The 22,296-nt window shown below is 47.9% G+C and overlaps 1 protein-coding gene across 2 annotated transcripts; it reads left to right on the top strand.

Annotated features, from left to right (window-relative positions):
* The first annotated feature begins 11,062 nt into the window (after window positions 1-11,062).
* On the top strand, window positions 11,063-21,437 carry LOC123119967 (translocase of chloroplast 90, chloroplastic). 2 transcript variants are annotated; one of them, XM_044539953.1, is made up of 3 exons: window positions 11,063-11,262; window positions 11,390-11,511; window positions 19,007-21,437. In XM_044539953.1, the coding sequence occupies exons 2-3, from the start codon at window positions 11,397-11,399 to the stop codon at window positions 21,247-21,249; spliced, it is 2,358 nt and encodes a 785-aa protein (XP_044395888.1). In that variant the 5' UTR covers window positions 11,063-11,262; window positions 11,390-11,396; the 3' UTR covers window positions 21,250-21,437. The 2 variants fall into 2 exon arrangements, with proteins under 2 accessions (XP_044395888.1, XP_044395889.1); XM_044539954.1 differs by having other exon boundaries at window positions 11,223-11,511.
* The last annotated feature ends 859 nt before the right edge of the window (window positions 21,438-22,296 follow it).

Here is a 22,296-nt window from a genome sequence, read left to right on the forward strand (position 1 = left end):
TTTGCATCAAATCCAGCAAGTTGAACCCCCCCATGTATTTATTTCCATTCAAATTACATTCAAATATTTTCTGCCTTCTATTCTACCTCTTGGAGATTTACAAAGGAACCCCTTCTTCTGTTTTGATTTTTGGCCCCAAACTTCTTTCCCCTCCTAGTCCTTTGAACCCTCAACCTGGAACCATGAAGATCCACTGGTCTCCAGTTCAAAATTTCAAACTACATCAGCTGCAAGTTTGGACCAGATTTGCCAAATTTGGTGAAATTCATTCAAAACTTTCTCCAAAAATTCCAAGTAAATTCATGCAGCCCCTGGGTGCTTTGAGTGATCATCTCACCAAGTTACAGCTCCAGAAAAATTTATCTCTTTACCAAAACCTACTGTCGAACACCTGCAATGCTTGGTCACTGTCAAGATTCAGTAAGTTCAGAGTTCAGTCAAGTGGCTGCTGTCGTTTTCTTCAGAAATGGGCGTCGATCTCGCCAGTACCCTCGCGTCGCCTTGCTCCTCGTCCTCGCCCACTTGTTCCTGCACCGCACGAGTGCCTGGCATCTTGCGGGCGTCGGCGACGAGCAGCAGAAGGTGCGCCGCCCCGTGACCGACGCCGGCGGCGGCTTTGCGGACGCCAGCGGGAGACACGGCGCCGCCGACTACACCCAGCACCGCCCAAACCACCGGAGCCCGCCGCGTGGCTGTCCACTCCCCCGAACGCGCTGCCGCTCTCGTCGTGAACCGCAGGGCGCGGAGCGCGCTCTCTGCTGCCGTTGAGCCCGTGCGGTCACCTCACCGTGGACAGACGCCATTACGCCAAGACCAGCTCCGTTTAGCTGCAAAACAAGTCCCGTAACATCCACTGATGCTGCTCGACCGCTCAAACCCCCTGCCAACCCACTGCTCCGCCGTAATCGCTCGCCGGAGATTCTCCGTTCACGGCCACCCCGTCGATCTGCCTATAAATAGAGGTCCCGAGCTTCAACTCGAGCACCCACCAGCCCTACACTTCCCCTAGAGCACGCCTAGCCACTAGAAGAGCCCCGAGGAGGTCTCCTTCCTCGACTCCGGCCGCCGCGATCCGCCACGGGATCCAGCCCGATTCGCCCCCGTGTGTGCTCCGCAGCCCCCATTCTCTTGCCAGTAGCTTCTCCTTGCATCACCCGTTCTGACCCGCGCTTCAATTCGTACTTTGCAGCCCTCCACCGGAGTTCCCCAACCTCACCCGAACCGCCGTCCGCCGGAGATAGTGTCGCCGTCGACGTGGTGCTCCCCGTTGGACGAGTCCACCACCCACCGACGCGGAAGAAGACACTGAAGCTCTTGGTACCCTCCGTTTCTCCTAACTCGCCGTGGTTCGACGCCGGCGTCCACCGCCGTCTTCGGGCGCCGGCGAGCTTTCAAACCTGACATGCGGGCCCCGCGTGTCAGCCTTTGTTTTATTTCCCCGAACCGTTTTCTGTTGGCGCCTTCGGGCAAAATACGTTTTCTCCTTGCGCTTGCGCATTCCCAGCCGAAGCGTTTTTTGTATTCTCAGTTAAAACCCTGGAACTTTTCTGTTTCATTACAGAAAGGTCCCTGGATAGAAACCTTTATAACTTTTTAATAAAAAGGTATTTTTGAGTGATTCTTTTTCTGACATCCTTAGATTTTGTCTAGTTTTTTATGGGATTTATTTGGAAAATATTTGGCAAAGTTTCTGTGTGTGTGTTGGTTTTCACGTTAGTACCCCGTTTCGTGATTGCCGTAGGTTCCGGGAGAGGGGACGGAGCCGCGAACTTCGCCGAGCTAGACTCCGACTTCTCCGAACCAGGCAAGCATGTTTGAACATTTGATATGGCAGATGTTTTGCATGTTCATGTGAAAGTTTGTGTGTGGCATATGAGTGTCGGTAAATATCTCGTTGCTTGTAAGGCAACGACCCGGTTGTTCCGAAGTTGCGATGACCTCTGATGAGAGGTGGCCTAATCATGTGGTGACATGAAGGGCGGCAAGGTGGTACTGTTGTAGCATGCCAGCCTTGCGTCATCCGACTCTCTTCGACGTTAACGTGGTTGGAGCCACGTTATCGATCTTTTCCCGCATGTTCCAAAGTTGCGATGACCTCTGATGAGAGGTGGCCTAATCATGTGGTGACATGAAGGGCAGCAAGGTGGTACTGTTGTAGCATGCCAGCCTTGTGTCATCCGACTTTTCCGACGTTAACATGGTTGGAGCCGTGTTATCGTCCCTTCCCCTTTCCGTGCTACCACATGTCTCATTGCCAGGATACGGTTTAGTAAGTTGGTAACCTCTTTCCGTGTACACACCAAACAGAGAGGCCGGGATGATGGTACCTTGGCCCAGGATTAAAGCCAGTCATTCGGTCAGGGGGCATGGGTGTTTCCGGTTGGGACCGAGAGGGGGGGCACCCCCTTATAGCGCGCGTATAGAAATTTGATCCCATGCTACGCGAGGTTGTAGCCTCCCCGACTCAGGTTTTTCCTGAATGTTGCCGAGGGTGATCCCTGGCTTCGGATGGTTAAATTGGGTGTGTACTGGTTAGACGTGTTCCTTCCAGAACACCGTAGACGGAACTAGTCCCCGTGACTACTGGAATCCGTTGGCTGTGGTTAAGTACAAACTCTGCAGAGTCAATTCTTTCCAAATCATCGTATCCATGATCAGTAATGTAGACTTTACATCCAAATCTATCCATGTGAAAATCTTGCCCCCGGTGAACAAGCTCAAGTGGTAAATTCAATTTTATTGTTATTCCTGTGGATGGACTAACATTATATTTGTCTCGTGCTTGTGATGAGTTATATTCCCGAACTATTGTATTGTTGTGTTACAATATAAGCCCTTTATGTGACGTCGCGCAGACGTCCGACTGTGGCGTGTACTCGTTTCTCACTTTAAATATAAGCCCTTTATGCGATGTCGCTCAGACGTCCGACTGCGGCATGCACTGTCTTTACTTTCTGTTATAAGCCCTTTATGTGGTGTCGCCCCGACGCCCGACTGTGGCATTATTATTCTGCATTTTCCTCTCGAGGAGTCTTTCAGACACTCGTTTGGCACCTGTATTTTTATTCCGCATTTTCCTCTCGAGGAGTCTTTCAGACACTCGTTTGGCACCTGTATTATTATTCCGCATTTTCCTCTCGAGGAGTCTTTCAGACACTCGCTTGGCACCAGTATTACTATTCTGCAGTTTCCGCTCGAGGCGTCATTCAGACCCTCGTTTGGCACCCAGTATTTATTATCTCTGCGTCTGATCGCACTGGTTAACTTGTTCATATGCTTCATGTTTGCATTTGTTATACCTTATGTCCGAACTGTCTTGCGAGTACTTTCATAGTACTCACCTGGCTTGTTGATTTGGCCAGATGTTGACGAAGGCGATTTCTTGGATGAAGAGTTTGATAGCGCGTCCGACGCCTAGAGGAGTCCCAGTCAGTCCTGCGCGATCCCGGATATTGGTCACTTGTATCGTTTACGCTTCCGCCACCCGCAATAAGTATTCTCGAGCCTCACTCCGACGCTCGAAGAGTTGTAGTATTCTGGAATCATGTCACTCGCTTCGCGATGATATTTCCACCACCGTTTTTATCGTGAGTTAGAAGTTTGCCACCCTATCCGCCGTATTGTTTTATCGGCGTGCATGTAATAAATTGTTGGGCAGTCTCTGCTCAACTTTGTATTATATTTAGTACTCCTGGTATTTTTCTTCTGTGACCAATGTATTGTCTATCAGTGAGAAGGAATTCTTCCTCGCTGGTCCGTAACAGGGATTGGTTTCTCAATAATTATTTTATTGAAAAACCGGTCATGACACAACAACGGCTCCTTCTGGCCGGATCAAGGCGCGGAGACCCGTGGGATCCCCTCCTTCGGCAGGACCTCCTCATCTGGTGAGATCCCCTTCCCATGTCTAATGCCTCAAACCGTTCGGAAAGCACCAGCAAGTTTTTTTACTGAGTAATTAATGTATTGAATGCAAGATTGCATTCTTGCACGGACAGAGAGTGGAACACCACCTTCAGTTCTCATCTGATCCCACTTGTGGACTCCATGAATGAAGTAAGATAACAATCCATTGGTCAATTACATTGCCTCTTTAGATGGTTTTTAGTGGGCGTCAGACTTGGTTTAGATGGCTTTTGTTGTGAAAGAAAACTTATCTTTCTAAAGACTGTACTCTGAATCTTACATCTCATACTTGAATTTTTTTTTGCATAATTTTTTTAGGCCTGATGTGTATCCAACGGCATGGGAGATTAAAGATTTTCATGAGACTGACGATTGTGATTTTGGCCCTGTACTGAATAATTTTGTGAGCGACTGGGTGATGATGATTACAAGCCAGGTAACCGAAAGAGTCCTTCGGCCGCTGGCTAGCTAGCTGTTCTTATCTTACTATTATATGTCTTCCTCAGTATTGATTTGTGAATTATTTCTTTTTTCGAACTATGCAGGAGGACTGCATGTGATGAGTTAAGGCACAAGAACTATGACCATTTTAGCTCCAGCAGTAAGTACACAACTAATCAACAATGCATTTTCATGACCCAGACTTCTGCATTCTGGCTGACAGGCTCGCTGGCACAGCCACATAATCTCATGCATTCAAATTGCTAGCTACACGAAATACGCCCAGATCTACGAGTAGGAATCCAAGGTAACACTTACTGCTTACAAGTATTTACTTCATTTTTCTTCTTGTAAAAAGAGAATGCAAGCTGAAATATAAAGTCCGCAGATTCCTCATGTATGTTCAATTTCCAGAATAGGAAGAACCATACCAACAGCATACATACATATTACAGTTCTGCATTTTAAATTTGAAGACCAACGCAAAGCCCGATCGATGTAATTGGAGGTGAATGTCTGTTTTCTTGCTTGTATTTAATCTTAGAAAACAGAATCTCATCAAGTGAAAATCCGCAGGCATTGCAGTCCAATTGTTCTAGGGATTGGAACCAGACGTGTGACTGAATACTGCTTGGAAGATGTGATTCTGCAAAGTTGAGGAAGTTGAGGAAGTATGGACTCAGATCCTTTAAGGGTTTGTTTCCATACTGTGGGGCAGCAGGATCTGAGTCCCACTATGAGGGATCAACCTTCATAGATCAGCTACCGGCGTCATACTGCCCCCACAAGGTAAACCCGCCATTTATCTGGGGTCCCAAATTGCAGTGTTTGTCTCTCTTCATTTGTTATTAGTCTCTGCGATTTCATTCTTTAGCATCTGATGTGGTAGACTGTTTAATCAAGTTTCGTGGATAGTCTAGCTCATGTGTTTGTGATCTAAGTGGTGCCACATGTTTCTTCATGAAGCCTCACAAGAAAGTTAGATTCTTCTCCATATCTTCAAATTGGCTGTTTATTGATGAGCTAGGTTGACTTGAGCCGTCTTCTGCAAGTGCTCAATTGCAACCTTAAAACCAGTCGCAAAATTGTTTTGGTCCATGTACGACTTAAATAACCTACTGTGTATTTAACTATTGATGTGTATACGCAATTATTTACTTCTATATACGGATATCTTCGTTACATAAAAAAAGTTACGGTGTACTAATTGGTAAGTAAATAAATTTAAAATAGTCAGTATGATAGTTCTTCTCTCCTCAAGTCTCAGATCTATTTAGACCTATTTTGTTTTTGTACTGACTCTTGAATTTTCTGCTTTCTATTTTCGAACCCTTTTGATATGTTCCTTACTCTTGATTTCAGCCTTTTAAGGTATGTTCTTCTTCAGGGATTGCAGAGAGCATGGACCACCGTATGGAAGAAGGAAATGCCATCCTTGACTGTCGTTGTCTTTGGTGTGTTGCTGCCATTTTTCTAATTCTTGCACTACAGAGACCTTAGTCTATCCATGTAGGTCATGCCTTCTGATCAGTCTTTTGACTCTTATGTACGTGTGTGCTCTTGCATTACTTAATAGATCTTGTTGTATACGATGATCCATTGTCAGTTATACAAAGGTTCTGATTTTAAAATTTTGTAATGTTCAGTTTAGATTTAATTTTATTCCACCTCATTTTGAATGGACAACGTGTGTGCTGTTTAAACGATCACATGTGAAATTCATAGGCATTGTGAGGGCATGGAGAAAGGATTCGATTTTTGAATCTTTTTTTCAGGGTTCAGAGCTATTACCTGCTACACCTACACACATGGAAAACTTAAACTTAGCAGTCCAAAATTAAGCAGCAAACTTTATTGCCAGTCATCTGAAAATTCAGTGACAACTGCTGACACATGAGCTTCATTTTTTAGTAGAGTAAGTAGATGATGCAGATGACAGTTCTACCTCTCTGACAGAAACACGAACTTTCTGACCAAGGGCATACCTACAGGACAGCAGGAAGTCCTAAGGCACGCATCACACATTCACAAAAGATATGGAGCTGATATTTTAGATTAGTCTGAAGCTTTGAACCTTACCAACGCCCGTGATTTGACTCTTGGTGCTTGTGAAGTCTGAATGAAGTACCAGCAGCCAATCTATGAATGATTTCTCATAGTATGTTACATGCTCTGATGTGATTTATGGTAGTTGTGTTCATCGTTTAACCGATCTAGCAATCTATCTTCAGTTCGCTCGAATTGTTTCTTGTTTTGTGGTTACATCTTACATGCATGGTTTGTAGAAGTAAGGGTCCATGTAGCAATCTATTTTCAGTTAGCTAACTACTCCCTTCGTTCCGATTTACTCGTCGTGGTTTTAGTTCAAAATCCACGACGAGTAAATCGGAACGGAGGGAGTAGAAGAGAATGGTATTATTATTCTTAATTTCCTATATTAAAGAAGTATGTTGCCAGCAACCTACTCGGGTCCTCCCTGTGCACATCTGGTGGTGGCTCCTCCTTCTGCTTCTTCATGTGCAGATCTATTGGTGGCTCCTCCTACCCTCCACAGATCTTTATATTTTGCCATTGCTAAAGGTACATGCCTTCATCCTAGAAGAGCCTGATTTTTCTTTTGATTGCATACATCATTAGCTTGCCAGTTTAATAGTCAAATAGGAAATCAAATTCTTCCTAAGATCATGAACGTATTTTCTATAGTTTGGTTGCAAACTTAATGAACCGGTTCCTCAACATTCCAGATTGTGATGATAAGGTTCACAGGAGATGCAAGTACGTCTTCTGTCCAGAAAGGATAAATTGGTGTCCGATTTGACCACAAACATATGATCTTTGCTCCACAAGGTTGTACTTTGATAAGGCGTGATGCTCTTTTTTGTGTAAGTTTGCCGAGGAGCAGGTCGTGCGCTGCCGCAGGGACGGGAGAGCCGGCGCCGGCTCCAAGTACGCCATCGTCCAAGTTGCGCTTGGGCTTCCCTCCAGCAGGTCCACACCGTATCTTAGGTCGTGATCGGGCTGACAGCGGTTTGGCCACTACACTCGACCATGTGCTCTGCTGACCTCGATGCCCATATTTTCCTAGACACCATGTCACGAGTACCTACCTCACAGACTGAACTGATGGATGTTGGTATTTTGATCTTGCTATGCCAAATAGTACGATGTAATCTATGGAGCTGAAGCTATAGCTAGATCTTGATCTTACTGTCATATCCGTGTCAAGCACAAGCTGACGCCTCTATTTCCGGTGAGGCCAACCATCTAAAATACCTCCTCCATCTTAAATCCATTGATATACTTTTTTGTTACAGGCTTTTTATATATAGATATTAGAATTGGCACTATTTGGAAGTATCACTTAACTGTTGGACCCTTTTTGCAGTATACATCTTGGCTGGCCTCAACATATAGTTTTTTCTCAAATTATGGGTTTTCTTCTTCTCTCTGTTCATGCATGGTTTGCTTCTGGTGATCCGTAATGTCAGTGGTGTTGCTGCTTCTAACTTCTACTGATCCATAACAAGTGCATACTATTTCGTTTGGATAGATCTTTATATATTTCACATTTAGCAGAAAAGTTTAGTATGTGAACAGATGGTACTATTGCGGATTCTTTAACCTTTTCATGTCTGATGGCATGAACTTATCCATAGTAGGTACATGCAAAGGAACTTGACAAGAGAACAATACTCTTTTGAACAAGGCTAATTTGTTACCTTTAAATATCAGGTCCACACCACACACACCCCGTAAAAGAGAGATTTATATGTATCTTTTGCAGGATTGACAGCACACGATGAGAAGAAGACATGGTTTACCTCAAAGCTGGGGACTACAGAGGATAGTGTCTTCGTGGATTCAGATAAGAATAATATTGTAAGAGGGCAAGGTATCATGTATACAATCAAGCATTGCAAAGGACTAGCTACTGCCTTGTTTATTTGTTCTATGATTGCCCAAAATTTTCTTATTAGAATTTTGAGAAGTTTGGCCATCAGTTCTACTGCTTGGTCATTTTGTATATCATGTTGCAGTCTTTCTTTTAATACAAGGTAATATTAATACCATCCATGTACTTTTGTGTTTGCTGTCCTGTACATGGTGACTAATTTTCATATACATTTTGTTTCATATTATCCATGAATATGTTTTTTTATGCATGTACCCTACAACTGGGTTATTATATGTGTGTGAAGTTTTTTTCCTTTTCACTTGATTACCATCTTTGGGCTGAGACTTTATAAATTATTGCAAGTATGTTGAGAGTGTGTTAGAAACTAAGGGCAATCCTAATTGGATATGTCCAGTTCGACATGGCATTTGCAATTGCAGTATCCGTAGAACTAAGAAAGGACCGTTCCAACTGGCAATGAGTATTGGAAAGTATAAATACTACATTACATATGGTTTTAGAAGTATAATAACAAGCTCATTGCTCATATGGTTTCTGAAGTAGAAAACATCTATACCCTTTGATGTTTGAAGTGGAAATGTATCCATGACTGTTAGTTGTTGTTGTCAACGATTTTTTTTGGAAAAGAATTAATAAAGCCATTTTTGTTGAAGAATAACTGGGGGTAGCACCCCACCGGTTTGTAATATTACTCGCAGGACGATATATTTTCATCGAACTGATAAAAACAACTAGATAAAGAGCTAAAACAAAAATATGGGGGACTGGTCAACATGCTAGGTCAGAGCAAAGCAAAAACCCGTATAAATGAGTCCCAAGGAGCAAAGATCATTATGTAGAATAGAATATTTTTGAACCTTTCCTGGGCTCCATAAATTGTGTTTTTGTGCTCATGCTTGTGCATATTTTATAATTTTGATTCGTTGTTCAGGCATTTGGAGTTCACAGTTATCTAAGTTTCTCTTATGTGTGTTTTTGAAGAATTTGGTACTTTAGAGTTTTCTATTATATTATCTTTGAATCTACTTAGAATAGATTAGTGGTATGATATAGTGAAGTAATCTAATTCAATTTCCTTTTTCATTGCAACCACTTAATTTCAATCGGGTCAAAATAAAAAAAATCATAGACAATTTTTTCCAGCCATAAGTAGAACACCAAAGCTAAATTGATACATCATTTTGAAAATTGATACACTGTTGCAGGGAGAGCAGTGCACGCAGCGGTGGTCAAGGGCTTAGTGCCTGTTGACCTCGTCTGTGGCCGCTGTTGGTCGGTGAAGGAGGCATGCATGAGGTGGTGCAAGGGCATGCTGGTGATGGAGTCGCGCATCATGAGGCCGGGTGAGTAACGCTCGGGAACTGCCGGGCGCTCAGATTGACGCGGGATGGGGTTGGCGCGGTGAGTCAAGGAGGAGGATGTAGGAGGAGGATGTAGTTATGGGGGAGGGAGTGATGACGGAGGGGCTTCGATGGCCCGACGAGACCCTACATCATAATCAAGGAGGACCCTACATCTAAAGGAAACAGAGCAGTCTATATCATTAGTCTATTACTGGATTTCTAGAAGAAGGAAAAAGGGAGAAATGGTTGTTTCTGCTACTCTACATTTGCTTTATAATTGGTGTACATATATCAAGAAGAACTTGGTTGCAAAAGTGATCAAACATAACATTCAACACAAACACATTGGTTTTGTAATTAAATGCCTAAGATCTTATAATTTTGAATTAAATTGTTTGATTATACAATCAGTTCACATTATTTGGTGTAGCATGCTGTTTAACATTTTAGAGTTCCATCCTTTTTAGTAACAAAATAATGACGAACTCATATTAGTGGATCCATAAAAGTGTATGATATTAGTTTGACGAGGTTATATAGCAAGGCAATTCTTGTTTGACGAGAATAATGAAAAACCAAGCAGCAAAAGAAGATAAATTTGGAAAGAAGGGATAATTTTTCGCTCGAGGGTGGGGCTGTAAGGAATCTGTGGCATGAGTAAACAAAACCATCTTGGTCGCCATATAGAAAAACATCTTGGTTGCCTCTTCTTTATCTCGCCCATTTTGTTGCCTGGCATGGAAGAGAGGAGGGAGAGCCGAGGAGCGTGGTGGCCTCTGGCTGTTGTCCTGGAAAAGGCAAAGGCCGTGGCACGACTACCCGTCGCAATGCCGCTGCTCCTTGCGTGCTTGTTTCCCTCCTTACACCCCCACGTCCAACTCGATCTTCAGCTACCGCAACGCCGTAGATGACCAAGTCTAGCGCCCGTGCCCGCGCCCGCCGCCCTCTTGTGAATGGCCAATTGATGGCCGAAGGTGGGGAAGGCTTCGATAGTATGATAGTACGATGTGTGTTAGCTGATTGTCAAGAAAAAGATGTGAGTTAGTTGAGACGGCCTTATTCTTGGTTATTTTAGCTCCATGAATAGCATCTTAAATTTTTTCAAAAGCCCGTGGCAACGCACGGGCGTTTTACTAGTTGTATTAATAAGAGAGATCGATTGATTTGGGTAAATTAGGAAAGTTTAGTCCGTGATTTTTGGTACGTTAGAAAAATGCTACTTTGCTAAAAAAATGAAGAAAAAAATAAATCAACATGAAGAGTGGTGGTGGGAGGGAAGACGAAAAAAACCAGCGAGAATAACGATTAAAAGTGATAAGACGAAAATAAATCATACTATTCCGTCAATTCAGACATTAGGAGAAGAAGAGATAAATCGACCGCGTTGGCTCACCTGCCACGGTGAGAGAAAAACCGGACAAAGACCTCCGTTTTTTGGTGCTGGGTTGGAGCTGGGCGTTCGCCGCTGAGGACCCTGTCCGGATGGACGGCTGAGCCACTCTCCTCTCCGTCCTCTCTTTCGGCTGCCGCACGAAAACAGGAAACCCCAAAAAATACAAATTATATTAAGAAAAATAAAGCACATCTCCAGCAACGACATCTATCGCCTCATCTCGAGAACGCGAAAGCCTCCGGCCGTGGGCGCCGACCGACCAGGTACCGTCGACCGAATCCCTCCAAGCGTCCCATTGCGAACTTTTTCCTTGGTCAATCCGATTGGGCTTTTCTGTTGCGAGTTGGCGGAGAAAACATCGCTGTTTTAGTTGCTGCCACCTCTGTGCAGGTGAAGGATGATGATGAACTTCAGGGACTGGATCTCATACCGGCTCGGGTCGTCGCTGCTGTCGGCGAGGCCGTTCGCCATCTCCGGGTCCGACGCCGGCGCCTCCCAGGGCGATGGGGAAGGTACTCTATATATATAGCTGAGGGTTCTTGTCCGGTCGTATCGAATTGCTAGTGATTTTTAGCCTTGTTTACAATGATTTAATGGAATTAAGCCTATTTCTTGATACTGCTTGAATGCAACGTTGGTTCATCGTTGGTTAGTTCCAGTTTCTCTGTCCTAATATGTTCCTGATTTTTTTTTCGAGAGTATGCCAAAGGCATACCTTACTTTTGTAGAAGGCAAAAAGACATTTACAAGAACTTGTGCAGGATGCGAACATCCCCACAAGGATACAACCCACACCAACACCTAGAGACTAAGGCTACTCTCTCACAAATTTGTGGAGTACACCAACACCCATACCAGCTTCTTTCCATTCCTTGATCTCGTCGAAGATGTGCCTATGCAGTTGTGCCACGGTCTTGACTTGATCCGCACGATTGAACACTCTAGCATTCCTTTGCTTCTAGCGTGCCCAAGCCACTGCCGTGGCTAAAGTGTCGAAACCTCTATTGTCTGCACCGTGAAAACTCTCCCTGGCCCGAAGCCACCACTCCAGAAAAGTATCATCCCTGTCGGGTCGTTGCACGGTAATGTTGAGGTCCTTTAAGTAACGATGCCATATTTCTCTCGCGTAGCTACATTGTATGTGAATGTGCTCTGCGTTATCCTCGTCCTGAAGGCAAGTATAGCACGCAGAAGGTGCATCCTGTAACCCATGCCTAGCTCGGCGATTGGAAGTCCAGATTCTATGTTGCACTGTCAACCAAGTATGGATCTTACACTTCAGAGGGGCCCAATTGCGCCAGATGCAAGTAGCAAAGGGTACTCTCTGTAAGCCTAGGCATAGTCTATCATAGACCGAACGAGCAGGGTAGGACCCCGACACGTCACAAGGCCAAGTGAACTCATCATCCACGGTCGGATATCGCTGGAATGTGGGCTGTGAAGGACAACTCTCCTTGCACGTCCAACGGCCATGTCGCTCCTGTGAGGGCCTGCTGGATGGCCCGTCTGTTCCTTGTACGCTTTTCCACCGTGCTGACCACCAACGCGGCAATATCCGAGGCCACAAAGCCATGAATCCATCTGTCACGCCAAAACAGGACCCTCGTGCCATTCCCGACCTTGATCTTTACCAAGCTGTCAAACACCTGTCTCGCCTCCTTGTCCACAACCAGGGGGATTCCTTGCCAGGGCCTCTCTGGGTATACTCTTCTTAACCATTCCCACCTAACCCGCAGAGCGAGGGCTTGGATTTGCAAATTCTTGACACCCAGGCCACCATAGCCCACCGGCTTGCATATGTTGTTCCAGGCCACCAAACATTGCCCTCCATTTGCCTTATCTTTGGCCGTCCAAAAGAAGGCTCTCATCCACTTGTTAAGGTCCCCATACACCCATAGTGGCGTATCCATCACCAGGAAATGGTGTATAGGCCTCGCCGACATGATCGATTTCACAAGAATGAGCCTTCCTGGCCTCGTGATCAGGCCTCTCTGCCATGTCGGGACCACTTTCTTCGCGCGATCAAGCATCGGCTACCAGTCATTCCTTGTAAGCTGCTTGATCACCAACTGTAGGCCAAGGTACTTTCATGGAAAATCCGTCATATCGCACTGAAGCATGTTGGCCACCCTATCCTTGTCCAGATCGTTTCCACGGATCAGAATAGCCAAAGATTTGCTGTAGTTAACTCGGAGACCTGACGCTTCCCCGAAAGCTTGCAGTGCGCAGCGAACAAAATGCAGGCCTGCCACCGAAGGCCTGATGAAGAGAGCAACATCATCAGCGTAAATAGATATCCTCTGCACGGCCTTAATGCCATGGAATGAGCTGACCACGTTCTCGTTCGTTGCCTTTGTGATCATCAAAGTTAGCACGTCCATGGCGATTACGAAAAGAAGTGGCGATATAGGGTCGCCCTGCCTCATCCCACACGCATGCGCAAACGCTTCCCCTGGCACTCCATTTACCAACACACGCGTAGTTGCCGTTCTCAGTAGGATGGAGATCCATTCAATCCATTTTCTTCCAAATCCTTTAGCCCGCAAAACCTCAAATAGAAACGGCCATGATAACGAGTCGAACGCTCGTGATATGTCGAGCTTAAGGAAGAGCCCAGCTTCCCTATGATCGTGTATCTTCCGTGCGACTTGTCTGACTAGCAAGAAATTGTCTCCTAGTCTTGATGAAAGCGGACTGGTTAGCCGCGACCACTTCTTTCATCTGTTTCCTTGCTCCGTTAGCAAGCATCTTAGCAAAGACTTTGGCCGCACTGCGTGTCAAACTAATCGGTCGGAAGTCTCCCACTTCCACCGCGTCCGGCTTCTTAGGAATCAGCACGATGTGCGCACGATTGAGCTTCAAAAGCCACGACCATCTCCGATGTACAACTTCAGCATAACTGCCATGAGATTTTGCTTGATCGGCCAAGCACGCTGATAGAAGGCGCCAATGAACCCATTTGGTTCTGGCGCTCGGTCTGACGACATTTCCTTTATCGTGTTCCACACCTCATCCTCCGTGAATATTTCCTCCAGTTCGTGGAGGTCACATGCTTGAACACCAAGGAAATCCAGGGTCCAGGGTGGCCTCCCTCGAGTTAGCCTTGCCCAGTAGTTGCTTGTAAGCCTCGGTGAGCACCTCTTCCTTATGAGCTTGATCGGTGATAGTGTCATTTCCAAAGCTTATACGCGGGATAAAGTTTTTTGAGCGCCTTCCGTTCGCCACAAGTTGAAACAACTTGGTGTTCGCATCACCCTCTTTAATCCATCTTAACCGAGACCGCTGCCTTTCTATAGTACGCTGGAGCGAGGCTAGGCCCAGCAGGGCCAACTTCAGCGTCCTCCTAAGCCAGAGCTCCTCGATAGTCAACACTTGATGCTCCTGAGCTCTATCAAGCCGAAGGATAACGTAGTTGGCCACTGTCATCTGTATCTTGATGTTGCCCACCTTCCTTTGACCCCATGCTTGGAGTGCATGTAGGGCTGGGCGTTCGGTTCCCCCGAACCGTTCGGGTCGGTTCTTCGGTATATTTAAGATTTCGGTTTTGTCAGAATACTGACCGATCGGTCAATCAAAGATTAGCTAACCGAAGATTCTGTGTACCGAAATTTCGGTTCAGTCGTCGGTTCCACCGAACAGCACCGAGATGTACTGGAATCCCTATGTTTTACCTGTAGTAGCAGCAGTCGCTACTTTATTCTGAATGTACAGTGCGTGTAGCTCATGCTTACTAGCTAGCTACTACTAAAGGCTAGTCTCCTTGACTACTCCGTCTTATTATTCCGAGCGGAACTTTATTACTCTGTACAATTAGCGCTGGCGGTCGGCGGCTAACTAGATAAAGTACTCCATGCACAGAAAATTAAGCAGAGGTAGTACTGGTACTTCTCTTTTTTACACAAAATTTATAGCGGCAGCAGCGGTTCACTGGGTTATGTTCGTCTCTTCCCGATGCGGCTGTGGGGCTCATGCACTTGTCAGATAGGGGATAGAAAATAGAGTCCATGTTCACATGAGAGTAGTAACAGGCGCGCAGGTCGGACCTCTGTTTACTCGGTTTTCGGTCCGCTCGGGTACCCGAGGGATAAACCCGAATTCACCGAACTTAGTTCGGTTTTCAACTTATGCAAACCGAACTTACCACTGAAGTACTCGGTTTCGGCGTATTCGGCTTCGGTGCCGGTTAATTCGGTTCGGGACATCGGTTTTTGGGTTATACGCCCAGCCCTACGTGCATGTGCCGTGCTCCGCAACAATTCATCCAGCCGTTTGAAGGGATCCGTGATGTTCCCATCGCAAACCCAAGCGTCCCGCACCACGTCCAAGAAACCATCAAGCTTAGTCCAAAAAAGCTCGAATCTAAACCTCTTTTTGGGGCAGAACGCCGCGGAGGTGGAGAGTAGAAGTGGCGCGTGATCCGACACGTTCGTCGATAGAGCTTGGAGCAAACAGTCAGCAAAGTGCAGCTCCCAATCCGCGAAACCAGAATTCTATCAATTTTGGTCATAACCGGTTCGTCTCGCTCGTTCGTCCAGGTGAAGTTCCTACCATGCATGTATAGTTCTTTGAGTTCATGGTCGTCCACAAAGTCCCTGAACTTGCACATCATCGCTCTGTTCAGATTAGTGTTATTCTTTTCCGAAGCTCGAAGGATCATGTTAAAGTCCCTGAGAACCATCCACAGTCCCAAACAACCTGCCCTTCTAACTCTCAGTTCCTCCAGGAAATTTGTTTTGAGCTCATCTCCTTGAGGGCCATAAACAACCGAGATCCACCATTTGGCCCCGTCCTTGTTGTGTAGAAAATTGGTGTGCAGCTATATGCTATCTATCTCCATGACCGTGGTGTCCCAAGCGAGGAGTACCCCCTCTCTAGTTTCCAACGCAGGCAAATACGCAAAGCCATCAAACGACGGCCCCAAACATTGTATAACACAAAAACGATCAATTACATCTAATTTGGTCTCTTGTAAGCACACCATGTTCACACACATCGATGTCACAAATTTCCGCACCGCCTTCTTCTTTGCTGGATCGTTCAGGCCTGGAACGTTCCAGCACAACACTTGCAGGTTGAGATCCATAAAGCATATCGATCTCCCGCCTCCAACCAAGCGCTCAATGCGCCTCGATCCCCGACGACTGCTCCTCCAAGAGGTCCCTCCTCGCTGGCATATCCTTGCCGAAGAGGGTTGCAATGATCCTCACGTGCTGCTCTCTCAACGATGAATCAAATAGCACATTGAGATGGCGCACGTTTGGTAGCTCTAGTCATGCGGCGAAGGGTATAGGGCTCCGCCTCTGGCCTGAGCATGGTTGCCTGAACTTCTTTGAGGAGCGGTGGGGCTAGCTTCTTGACCAGGTTGGAGCAAAACCACTTCATCTTCTCATATGCAGCTGCTTCCTCGGGGGTCATACCTGGGTTGCACGCAGCTTGGACAATTTGCATGTCGCGATCAGCGTCTGGATTAACCTCCACCAGCAGTGGCGAACTCTGGGCCGGCACGTGTCCCCTGCTGTCCCCATCTTTGGAAGCTGCGTTGGTCTCCGTCGTGATCTCCGTCGGGTTCGACAGTGGGTATCTGCCTATCTGGGCTCCATGATGGCAGCCTCCACTCGAGAATCCACCGTATCATACGCCGCCGATGGGCCCCTCTTGTCCGTTTCCACCGCCGAAACAGAAACCAAGGCTAGATCCTCTGCGGTCCGACTTGATGGCCCTTCCCTGCGGCCCTCGGGCATCTCCTCCTGCCCCACCACAGCCGAAGCCAGAACTGCGCAGAAAAGATCAGCAGTGGGTTGCGGTGCGGGATCCACCACCAGCAGCTGTGCCTCCTCCGTGGCTAGCCTCGAAGGCATGTCCTTATCCATATCTAGCCCTGCCGCAGCTGTCCTGGTCTCGCGAACCCCCACCAATGATGGCTCGGATCCAGCACGCCCCCCCAGCCTGTCGTCCCTCCCTTAAGTCTTGCATGGTGGGTGCGCGCTCCACCTGCTGAGCCGTCGAGTTGGCGTCTGGGCGATTCAAACTTCCCGTTGCCGCACGTGGACGGGCTGTCGTGGCGATACGGTCAAAAGCAGATTGTCGAACCGTCAGCCTATCCTGAACTCTCTGCGTGGGCCTCGCAATGCTTTTTGCTTTGTCGGCATTCATCGGTGGGAGCCTCCAGTCTTGGGGTGTCCCTGGCTGCCCCTCGCCGCCGGCGAACTGCCGTCCGCCACCACGGCCCTGCCCATGCTCTTGAACGCCGCCACTGCGTGTGTCCCTCACCCCAAACTTCCGCTGCCGGTGCCTGGTGGTGACCCCACCGCCTCTCTCCATCTCATCGTCGTCCGGCAAGCCACTTTGTCTATTGTCCGAAGAACCACCAAGGAAGAAGGGCTCGTCGGCGTCGGAGTAGTCTGTCACTGAATCCAGGTGAATGAGAATCTTGTATTGCAGCATCTGCGGCTCGAAAACGTGCTCCGCGGGCTCCGAACTGCAAGCCACCGACGAGTTGGAATAGATTCCGGTTCCGCTGTGCAAGCCGACAGCTGGAAAAATGAAAGGTTGGAGCGCGAACTCGTCTTCGGCGCCACCAAGTCGACGATGCAAGGAGAGCCCAGCAAGTCCTCCACGACGCTGCGGTCCCAAGCGTGCGGAGGAATACCTTCAATCTCGAGCCGAACCTTGTACCTCATCACCGCATGAACTGCCTGCGACTGCCTGTTCCATTGGCGGAAGAACAGCCGGACTCCATGATGCTCCACAGCCGGGCTCTGCCCCAGCCTGTTACGATGATCTTGCCTCGCGAACACCACCAAGAAATCCCCTCTGGCCTGTAGGGGTGGACCGAGACCCACTCTGCAGAGATGCCCATCTCCGTCTCCAGCGCGTTGAGCACGAACCGCGGTGACACATCTCGCCAGGCGCCGCCCACATACGCGACCATGGCATGCTGAAGGCGCCGCTCCAAGTCAGCCATGGTGGCAGAGCGGCCGACGACGCAGAGCTCCGAGGGCTCCATCTCCAGATCATCCAGAGTTTGCAGCCTGGGGGCCGACAGCAACGGCCAGACTGGCCTCGCCGCCGAGGGGGGCGGCGGAGGGGGTGGAGGAGGTTGCCGGGCCGTGACCGGCCTGTGCCGAGCCGCCGCCGAGTCCGACGCCTCTGCAACGTCCCGACCCCCAGCAGAAACTGAGCGGCAAGCCACCTTGGCCGTCACCTCCCGCCTGAGCTCGTCTTCAGAAGAGGGGCTGCACGCGGCCCTCGTGACCCGGCAACCCACAGTGAATGTAGATGAGGTCGTTGGTACAGTCCTGCCGGAAGTGCCCCTTCTCGAGGCACCGGAAGCATTTGTCGCGCATCTCCGGTGAGATCTCTTTGTGGACCGGGGAGGGAGGGCACGACGCCACTTCTGGCTGCCCAATGCCGCGCCTGCGCTTCCACAGGGTCTTCCTCGATCGAGGGGGTTCCTTCCAGGGAATTAGCCGCCGGCAGGACTCCACCTCCGGCGCCGGCGCCTGCGCCGCCTCCTGCGCAGCAGCCGCAGCCGACTTCTTCGAGGTCGAGGAAAGTCCTAGACCAGAGACGGCAGGGCGCTCCCTGTGCGGGAAAGAGGAGGTGACGGAGAGCGGCCTCTCGGCCATGGCCTAGTCGGGGGAGAGCGAGAGAGGGGTGGCCACCGTCGCCGGAGTGGCGGACGGCGGGAGGGTGGACGCCGGCGTCAGAGTGACGCACGGCGGAGGGCTTAGAGCGGAGCGGGAGCGCTCATAGCGGACCGGAGCGGGAGCCCTATGTTCCTGATGTAAAGTTATAGGACTTGGGGATGTTCACTTGCTGTTATTGCAGTTGTGATGTCCCTTTAGTGTGCCGTCTATGTTGATTTCATTTGCATAGCTTAAGGTCCTATTGCTAATTGTTGTTTTATTTTTATTCCGTCACATGGAGACATTTCCTGACGACATTTTGTTATAAAGCCATCCTCCTGTTAAATGTTAAGCTAAATTGGTGGATTTCCTGTTTCAGGTACAACACAAAGTGAGTTTGTAGAAACCGTATCCGCCAACAGATTTCTTTCCAATGATAGCCGTGCACTAGAGGTCACATCCAACCCACAGGATGCTGTTTCCTCTGGTCTTCTTCAGCCAGATCATGATCACAACAAGTCAGATCCACTAAAGCAAGTTGAGGCACTTCAAATTAAGTTTTTGCGGTTGGTACACAGGACCGGAGTGCCTCCCAGTACCAATGTAGTTGCACAGGTACTGTACAGACTGCAGCTTGCCAACTTGATCAAGGCTGGTGAATCAGATGCGAAGAGAACTAACCTTGCTATCAACAAAGCCAGAGTTATAGCAGCAGAACAAGAAGCACCCGGTGGACCTGATTTGGACCTCCCCTTGCGAATTCTTCTTCTGGGAAAGACTGGTGTGGGAAAGAGCGCCACAATAAACTCCATGTTTGATGAAACAAAGGTTGCTACTAATGCACTTGTTCCTGGTACTAGTAGGATAAAGAGGGTTCATGGAAATATTAAAGGAGTAAGAGTTACAGTTATCGACACACCTGGTCTGGTACCTCATCACCATAGCCAATGGAGGAACAGGAAGATTTTGCATGCTGTCAAGCGTTTCATTAAAAGAAACCCGCCTGATATCGTCCTGTACTTCGAGCGGCTTGACCATATTAACAGCAGATGCAGTGACTACCCTCTGTTGAAGCTTATAACTGATACCTTGGGTTCTTCGATATGGTTCAACACTGTCCTTGTAATGACTCACTGTTCCTCATCTCCTCCTGAAGGACCAGATGGTCATCCTTTGGAATATGACGCGTACACCCGTTACTGTAAGAATGTCGTGGAGCGTCATATCCAGCTAGCAGCTTCTAACACACAGCTGGAGAACCCTATTGTTCTGGTTGACAATCATCTAATGTGCAGACGGAATACCAGGGGTGAAAGAGTTTTGCCAAATGGGCAGGTATGGGTATCAGAACTTCTTTTGCTGTGTGGGGCGACCAAGTTGTTAGCAGAAGCAAATTCCTTACTAAAGTTCGAAGATAGTTTTCTGCTGTCACAAGCAAATGCCAGGCTGCCTTCACTCCCTCATCTTCTTTCGTCACTCCTTAAACCTTCTGCGTCATTGAGTTCTGAGGGTGCTGACAATGAGATGACTGAGCTATCAGATGAGGAGGATGAATATGATCAGCTACCACCTTTCCGTGTTCTAAAAAGATCTGAATATGAAAAGTTGACCAAAGAACAGAGAACTGCATATCTTGATGAACTGGACTACCGTGAGACTTCATACCTCAAACAGCAGTGGAAGGAGGGAATCCGGAGCCAAAAGCTTGCTGAAGCTCAAAACACCGAAGCATCATCTGCAGTTGCTGATGATTATGAAGAGAGCACATCCCCAGTTGTGCACATATCAGATATGGAAATCCCATTAAGTTTTGACTCTGATTATCCAGCACACCGCTACCGTCACCTTATAACTAATGATCAGTTGTTTAGACCAGTTTTGGATCCCCAAGGATGGGACCATGATATTGGGTTCGATGGTATCAATTTCGAATCATGTCATGACTTGAAAAAGAACATATCAACATCTATTGCTGGACAGATGAGGAAGGACAAAGAAGACATGTATATCCAGTCGGAATGTTCAGTAAGCTATAGTGATCAAAGGCGCTACTCATTGATGGGGGGCATGGATATGCAAACAGCGAGTAAGGATTTGGTTTTTACTGTTCATGGGGATGCCAGGTTCCAAAATCTGCCTTGGAACACCACCGGAGGAGGTATTTCTGTTACTAAATTCGGGTCAAAGTATTTTTCTGGGGCCAAATTAGAAGACTCCATCACCATTGGGAAACGAGTCCACTTGGTAGCCAATGCCGGGAGGATGGTTGGTGGTGGACAAGTGGCAGATGGAGGTGGCCTGGAAGTAACAGTAAGGGGGAAAGACTACCCTGTGAGAGAAGGGAGCACCAGCATGGCGGCCACTGCTCTGACGTTCGAGAAAGAGACTGTAATCGGGGCGAATCTTCAGTCTGTCTTCCGAGTGGGCCGTGGGTCAAAATTATCGGTCAGCGCAAACGTAAACAGCAGAAATCTAGGCCGGCTCTGTGTCAAGATCAGCACGTCAGACCATGTGGAAATAGCTCTGATCGTGGCCGTATCACTGGTCCAGTTCTTGCTAAGGAGAAGATTGCTGCCGACTGGCAAAGGCCACCAACAGCTTGACACCGACTTAGATGAGTAATAAGTTAACAGATAGACGGAAGAGCAGACAACCATTTCATGATGTAAACGTTCAGCAGTTGGGAGTCGTACCTGGTCAAGCTTACTGTACCCGCCGCTAATGTGGGGTTCCTAATTGTACAGATTTCCTAAATCTATGTCTGATTTTATTTTGAAACAAGGCAAAAGACTTCCATTTTTATTGATTAAGAAGAGGAATTTGCAAGAAAACAACCGCAAAAGTAGCACAAGATACTCAAGTGCTTAGCCCCCGCACAAGAGCAACTCTAGCAGATCATGTAAAATGCTGTACAGCAAATTTTGTTTAAGGGATCCTGTAAAACGAATTTGCGGTACCGCGGAAGGCATGTCAGAATAGATCTGCTAAACCATATTGCATATTTGAAATTTAAAGTTCGTGCCATGATAGTTCATCACCGGAGTTCATACATTCAAACATACAAACTTAAAAACATAGTAGATAAAGTCTAATCTAAACTAGTATAGGGCTTTATATTGAGGTAGAACTCCGCCGCCGATCAGTAGAGAACGTACGTGAGCTCATACCCAACCTTCGCCGCCACGAGCCGCTCGGCTGTGCCGTCTTCACCAGCCGGCACAACATCGTTCGCGGCGGCGAGCTCAATCTCCGCCCCGCGGAGCCCCTTGGTGGTGGGCCAAAGTGTGTCCCTGACCTCGTGGAAGTTGCTCCACGCTTTCCGGACGCCACTACGGGAGAGGGCGCTGCCCTCTTTGGCCTGCTTCGAGCGCCACGGCTCGACGGCGGGCCAGCTGGAGCTGCCGGCCTTAGCGTTGTGTCGGGCATGCTTGTGCGGTGGTGACCCACCACGAGCCCCGCGCCCCCATGCCAGCGACCTCCATCGGCCATTGATTTGCTCCGAACGGGTGCGTGCACGCGTGAATCGGTCGCCGGAGTAGGGGGGATTGCGTTGGAGGCAGGTGTGGGAAATGCCAGATAGGAACCCTAAATCGCCTGGAATCCGGTAAATATAGCAGCGGAGTGAGGAATATACGGGCCGCTTGTATATTTTTTACGGCCCGGGCCTTT

This window comes from Triticum aestivum, chromosome 5D (assembly GCF_018294505.1).
Source record: "Triticum aestivum cultivar Chinese Spring chromosome 5D, IWGSC CS RefSeq v2.1, whole genome shotgun sequence".
NCBI lineage: Eukaryota > Viridiplantae > Streptophyta > Magnoliopsida > Poales > Poaceae > Triticum > Triticum aestivum.

Excerpts from the sequence above, each read along its gene's own strand:
- LOC123119967 (XM_044539953.1), top strand. The coding sequence starts at position 11,397 with ATGATGATGAACTTCAGGGACTGGATCTCATACCGGCTCGGGTCGTCG. Across the intron at positions 11,512-19,006 it reads CTCCCAGGGCGATGGGGAAG|GTACAACACAAAGTGAGTTT; the intron begins GTACTCTATATA and ends TTCCTGTTTCAG.